At 49.8% G+C, this 6,940-nt stretch overlaps 1 protein-coding gene across 1 annotated transcript; it reads right to left on the reverse strand.

Annotated features, from left to right (window-relative positions):
• Nucleotides 1-3,081: 3,081 nt before the first annotated feature.
• LOC135325147 (growth arrest-specific protein 1-like) lies at nucleotides 3,082-6,606 on the reverse strand. Its single transcript, XM_064502812.1, has one exon. The coding sequence runs from the start codon at nucleotides 5,615-5,617 to the stop codon at nucleotides 4,628-4,630; it is 990 nt and encodes a 329-aa protein (XP_064358882.1). The 5' UTR covers nucleotides 5,618-6,606; the 3' UTR covers nucleotides 3,082-4,627.
• Nucleotides 6,607-6,940: the final 334 nt, after the last annotated feature.

Here is a 6,940-nt window from a genome sequence, read left to right on the forward strand (position 1 = left end):
GCAGTGTGGCATTCTGTGATGTTATTACTGGGGACAGGAACAGTATCCATTGACTGGTCTGAATTTGTTTTAATGGCATTGAAAATGCAATGCAGCTAAGTCAGCCAAGTAGCACTTTCCATGACTCAGCTGATGATGATTTTGTGTCCCACCACTTTTTATACGTGCACCTTGGCTATTTTGGAATTCCTCCCATCTCCCTCCAGTGTACTCAAAGCAAAACAAACAAAAAAGCAAGTAATCATGTAATACTGAATGGTTTTGCCTTACACTGAGGTGGGATTTCTTGTTCTGTCCATGCAAAGTTGTCTGTTGTCACCTTTGCACCCATACCATACATTTTCATTACACACGCCTGCTGAGAGTAAGAGGTCCAGTACCCTAACAGCTCTTACAAGGACTGGAGAGGAGACTGTAACTAAAATCCATCAGACTTTTCTGTGTGACCATAAATGACTTGGCCAAACCAGACCTTTCCTTTCCCTCCTTGCAAGGCTTCATTTCATATTTATTTTGAAAGTTATGTATGCCTGCCTGTATACATTGGTGTATATTGTTAAAAATAAACAGAGACCTTATGTTATGTCCATTGTGATTGCATACAAAAGCTTTGCTGTGCGCTTGGGTGATCAGTGAAGCTTGAATCTCCCTCTATTTACTGTATGGTCACTGTCAGTTCAATGAACTGCCTCCTTGTTCTCCACCATTGTCCCACACTCCCTTAAACATTTGTCACTGAAGTGCCTCCAAAGACAAATAAACTGTCACCAAGAATTCAAACCTGGTAACTGGGAATAAAAAGGGAACAGATCCTACTGGATTATTTTACATGAAATGGTAGAGGGTTCCTTCTCCCCCCGGAAGAGATTGTCTGGACAGGACCTTGGCAAAGAGCACTTTCAAATATCCAGAAAAATGAGAACTTCCTTTCCTGTGGAAAATCTCCTCTGTCAGGGAATGTGAAGCCTTTTCCTCGTTTAAAGCTGTCCTTACTACATCCCTTGACATTTTGAGAATTTCCATTCGTCTCAAAATCAAGCAAGAGAAATATAAATTTGATGGACACCAACATCTGCACAGCCTCTGTAGGCTGGGACACACACCAATAGGCACAGCCATTCCTCCTGGAAATCGTGCTTACTCTGACAACACGGCTAATTCCACAAAGTTATCTCTCTGCGAGAAGGCGCTCATAGGACAGAATTAGTTCAGCTGTATTTATTGTACAATTATTAGCTGTATTTATTGTACAATTATTTAAATTAAAATGATCCACTTTCTGTGGGGAAGGAAGCATAAAGATGAGTCCTCTCTCCCCAGTGGTGCTCAGTGTTGATTTATTCCAGGCAGATGCTTTTGACAGGAGCCTGTAAAATCAAGTCTTGAGTTTATTGTAGCAGTTAATTATCAGTCCTTTTCTAGTGCTAATGTCTTTACTCCTTGCTGAGGAAAAACAGAGGCTTTTTACTGGGACTTAATTTTTCATCAAAAATGAGTTAAAGTAGTCTTCATGGGCACGAAATGTTGACAAACTGAAAATATGTTTCAGAGCATCTGCCAAGGAACTGGAGAAAATATTTAAGATCATCCCTAAACAATTGCAAACTCAGCATTTTGTAAAGAAAGCTGATTCCATTTACAAGTCTCACCCTACTACTCTTTGTTCTCTTCCTAAAGAAACAACGTTTTGAGCTTTGTTTTAACAATAAGCCTACTCAACCGTTCAGATGACTTTAAAAACGAACTTAAGATCATAGCCACACACCATACTCATACACTTGTTTGGTATCACAACTATTTGGGGGTTGGTTTATGTGTGTGCACACACATCCATGTATGTGTATCTCTGGGCAACCTAATCACATTCACACCCTAAAGAAATAATAAAATAATCTGTCACTGAAATAACTAATCCCAGAAGCAGGGATTTCTAATTTTGTTGATTTATACAACAGACAGATGTGGATTTGCCCTCTGTCAAGATCTGGTAAAATGAAAAAGGCACTAACTATCTTGCTAATCTGTCACCCCCTCAGTCAAAGTTTATTTGTGGTAGCTTTTAAACTTCTGACTTGCCTTGCAATCAAGGCATTTAAAATGAAAAGCTTTAAATAAACAGCATGAATAAAAGATAAATAAACCTTTTTTCCTTTTTTTTTTTTTTTTTTTTTTTGGTGAGTGCCTAGCTTGACACAGTCCAAACTCAAATCCCCAGAGGACTGAGCTCTCTCTTTTGTGTTAATGTTTAAAAGATTTTCCAATGCTGGAGTTTATTCCTACTGCAAACATTTCTATTTACAAGGTCAAGTGTATCAGCACTCGACACAGCTTAAGAGTGTAATTATTTATCTAAGGGCGTTTGAGTGTAGATCAGTAGCTCTGGCAGCAAACCAGCCTTCAGCACGATGCAAAGCAACTCCTAAGAACAATATTGCAAGATCCGGTAATTGCTGATCACCCCAGTTTGTTTACTTTTGCATTCTTCATTGTGGGAAAAAGCAGGCTGAATGGCAAACTTTCATGCATTTTGTTGCAAACCACTTGAAGCATGCACCACAGCCCGCAAGAAGACTTGTTTGAAACATTTGCTGCCTGTACGCATGTATTTCTCACCATTTACTTGTTTGCGTGCCCGGGAGCATTTCTCTGTGTCAGTGAGAGCAACATGCCTCCACTTCATGAAGAAAGCACGGCGCACTGATAAATTCTACATACATATAGAAGCAGTGTCTTTGAATTGTTTTACACTCTTCTGGCACTGGCATGTTACCATGCCAACGCATTATAAAATCAACCACTCTTTTAAAGTAGTACTTTCAAAGCTGTATTTACTTCTTGCATGTAATTATTCGTTAAAGTAAGAATAGCAGTAATTTACATCTATGTAAAGTATTACAGGCAGACAGAGATTTGTGTTTGTTGATTGTTTTTTGTTTGTTTTTTTTGTGGTTCACTTCCCCCCTTCCTCCAACCTCGGGTGCTGAGAGTTCAAGTGTCCCTGGAAAACAACTTCACCACGTCCATTATTTGAAGCTCCTTCTTTACTAATTTACACGTTTAAAAAATACACAAAGCCATAGATATTTAAAACATAGGCCTTTTTTATGCCTTCTATAAAAATACAAGGTTTAAGGCAGCTTGGAAATGCATTTATACAATTCTACAACGTTCATAAAGTCTCTCCAAATAAGAAAGTTAACTTCAAATCTATAAAATACACTGTACATTTGATGTTCTAGAGAATACTTCATTGCTGCTGGTATCCCTTTAAACATAAAATGAAATCTGTACCTTTCCAGAAAAGAATAGCAAATGCAATTATCTGGCAAATAGGATGTGGATTTAAAACTTTTTATTTTTTTTAAATAAATTATTCCCAAAGCATACAATTTATAAAATTCTATATACAAAGAAGAGCAACTGGTAACAAATCCCAGTCTTAAATACATTTTTATATAAGATTTACCAGAGGTCAGCACCCTGATATGAGGAGAGGCAATATAACTTTTCAGGATATTTGTACATACATGTTCTTGAGTTTAAAAGTGTCTTTCAAAGATGGCAGTGCAGAGCTCTTTTAAAACAAAAGTTGCATTGTTCAGTATAGCCAACAACTCTGAAAAAAATCAGCATTTTTTGTCGTTAGGTTAAAGAGAAAGAGACTTTTGCTGGCAAGCTTTTGTTACAGGAAAGATGTGTGTGCAAGAGGGAGTGCTGTTAACCACCAAATTCATTCAAACTGTTATATTCTTAAATTTAATTAAAGGCAGATGCAGTATAAGCCTCTTTGGGGCATCGCTGTACCATGAATTGTGATACTTGATGAATGATAATCAAGTTGTTAACTAACCGGTATGGCAACAGTTTTGGCAGCAAGTTTGGATAGCTCACCTCTTTCTAACCTTCATGTCAAATGCTAAAACCCAACTATTAGCATATTATTACTTCTGTTTTCTTTTGGGACTGGTGGTGGTAAGGAACTTACAGTAGCTTCGCTAGCAGTCTCTCTTTTAAGCTCATCTGCTTGCTGCTAACAAGAAGCCAGGGTGGAAGAAATTGCATAGTGCACACTAAGGACAAACAAACAAACAAAAATAAAACCCACAGTCCCGCACCTCTCCCTCCGTCTTTTTCGGTCCCGCCAACGCCACGGCTGCTGGCTCGCCAGGCCACAGCCAGCTAAATTAACCAAAAAAAAAAAAAAAAAAAAAAAAAAAAGGCATCACCAGCAAAATGCTCTTGGAGAAGGGACAGGCATGAGGCCGGAAAAAAAAGTGTCCGCACACACGCGGTGGGGATCAACAGAGAAAGAGGGAGAAACCGTCCACCTTCAGGGAGAAGTTTGGGGGGGGGGGGCGGGGGGCGCGTGGAGGGACGGCCGTTAGCCCGGACTAACGGTCAGCGGACTAACGGTCAGGGAGTTTAAAACCCGCTCGGCTCTGAGGCCCAGCCGCCCGCCGCCCGGGCAGCGCCCCCCGCTCCCCCCGCCGCCGCAGACCCCTCGCGTCTCGGCCCGTCTGCGTCTGTGCGAGGGAGAAGGCGAGCAGCAGCCCCGCGAGCCGCCGGCCACGGGGAGCCCCGAAGCAAATGGGGGACGACGGCGGAGGAGGGGAAGGAGGCGGGATCGCTAGAGCCGCGGCAGCAGCAGTAAGATGGAGGCCAGCAGCGCCCAGGCGGCGCGGGCGGGCGCGGCGGCGGCGCGGCCGGCGCTGTCCGTCTGCATGGGGAAGCCGGGCTCGGCGCCCGTATTGTCCTCCAGCTCGTCCCTCCCCCTCTGGCTCGGCTCCTCCTCGTAGTCCTCGTCGTAGTACTCCTCCAGGCCGCCGTCCGAGCCGCCGCTGCTGCCGGCGCCGTTGCTGCCCATGTCAGCGCCGAAGCAGAGGCGGGCCATGTTCTCCTTGACCGACTCGCAGATGGGCCGCTCCAGCCCGTCGCACACGCAGTCGTTGAGCAGCACGGCCTTGGGCACGGCCAGCATGTCCTCGATGACGGCGCGGCACTCGGGCGTGCAGCGCAGCCCGTTGAAGAGCTTCCCGCAGTAGGTCATGTAGCGGTTGAGCGCCACGCTGCAGCGGCTGTCCCAGTCGCAGCGCCGCCGCGCCTCCGTGCAGCCCATGACGCCGGGGCCGCCCGCGCCGCCGCCGCCGCCGGGGCCGCCCGCCGCCGGGCTGCTGGTGCGCGGCAGGCAGGGCTCGATGGCGCGCTTGGTGGCGCGGCAGTTCTCGTCCTGCGCGCAGTCGCAGTCCTCCAGGGCCGGGCCGCGCCGGGTGTGGTTGAGCTGGATGAGGGCCGCGATGCAGTGGCTGGGGCACCGCCGCCTGGAGGAGGCGGCGGAGGCTGCAGCGGCCGCCGGCCCGTCCCCGCCGCCGCCCGGGGGCTGCTGCTGCAGGAGCACCGGGGCGCACGCCTCGGCGTACTGGTTGTAAGCGTAGCTGCACTCGGGCTCCCCCTGACACTGCAGCACCGCCTGCCAGCAGATCAGCCGCCGGCCCTGCACCAGCGAGCCCCGCGGCGGCCACACGGCGCCCAGCGCCGCCGCCAGCCACAGCCAGGCGGCCGGCAGCGGCCACCGGCGGCCGCCGCCGCCTCCGTGCCGAGCGGGCGAGCGGGCCACCATCGCGGGCGGCGGCGGCGGCTGCTGCCGCAGGGTCGCGGGGGAGAGTCGCTGGTAGACGAGGAGGAGGAGAAGGAGCAGCTGCCGCCCGTGGAAAAGTTTGCAAAACTCCTGCCAACCGTGTGCATGAGGTCTCCTCGCATCAATCCATCCGCGCGGGCTCCGGGCCCCTCCAGCCCCCGGCAGCTGAAACCGGCGGGGCCGCGGGACGAAGCAGGCGCGCCCCGGGGCCGTCCCGTGCCCCCCACCAGCTGCTCCCGGCTTGGCGAGGCGGCGGCGGCGGCGAAGGCGCCCGGAGAGGTGGGGGGACTCAGGGCAACCGGGGGCTTGGAGGAGAGCGGCTCCGGGGTGCGCTCGGAGGCTTGCAGGCTGCGCCGGGAGAACTCATGGTGCTGCCCTGCTCCTCATGCGGATCCGTTTCTCTCTCTTTTTTTCCTCTCTTTTTTTGCACAAAATAAATGCCGAGCTGCTGCTGCTGCTGCTGCCTCCTCGGGAGCTTTTAACTCTCCGCTCGCAGCATCTCTGCACATGCCAGCCGCTCCGATCCCATTCACGGTCCCGGCTCCGCTCACTCCCTCTCGGTACGGGTTGCACTTTCGGGTGGAAGGGAGAAGAAATGTCTCTCCCCGTTAGCAAGAAGATAGCACAGGGGGAGGAAAAAGTCAGGCTGCAGGGTCTCTCTTTCTCTCTGGGCGACTGATGCTGCTTCTGTTGTCAACAAGCCCTGCAAGCTGCTCTGCGGATCCGTCTGTGGATCTTTTTTCTTTGCAAGGCTTTAAATACAAAAGTGCCCTCCGAGCAGCAGCAACGTGCTCTGATTAGGCCTCATTATGCATGCATGGAAAAGCAAACAAACAAAAAAATTAGCAACGCTTCTTCTTTTACACATCCCCCAGCCTGCGCTCTCTCGCTCTCTTTCTCCTTTTCTCCACTTTTTTCTCCCTTCGCTCGGCCCCCTTTCCCTGCTTCGCGACTTGCCATTGGCCCAGCCTGTTGTTGAAACTTTTTTTTTTTTCCCTCCTCTCTTTACGAGCTGCTGGAGGGAGGGAAGGAGAGAGGGGGGCTGGAGGGCAGCTCACATTCAAAGCTTGAAAGGAAAGGCTTAAGGAGAGTGACAGCCCCCCGAGGAGCCCCTCCTCCCGTTAAGGCGGCGCGGCCGCAGCGCGGCGGCCGCCCCAGGGGCGCGGAGCGGCGGCGGCGCGGCTCGGGCGCGGAGCGGAGCGGAGCGGGGCTGGAGAAATGCCGCGGCAGGCAGCCGCGTACGGCTGCCGCGGCAGCGTTGCTGTTGCGCTGAGCCAGCTCCTGCCAAAAAGAGAAAGGAAAAAA

This window comes from Dromaius novaehollandiae, chromosome Z (assembly GCF_036370855.1).
Source record: "Dromaius novaehollandiae isolate bDroNov1 chromosome Z, bDroNov1.hap1, whole genome shotgun sequence".
Lineage (NCBI taxonomy): Eukaryota > Metazoa > Chordata > Aves > Casuariiformes > Dromaiidae > Dromaius > Dromaius novaehollandiae.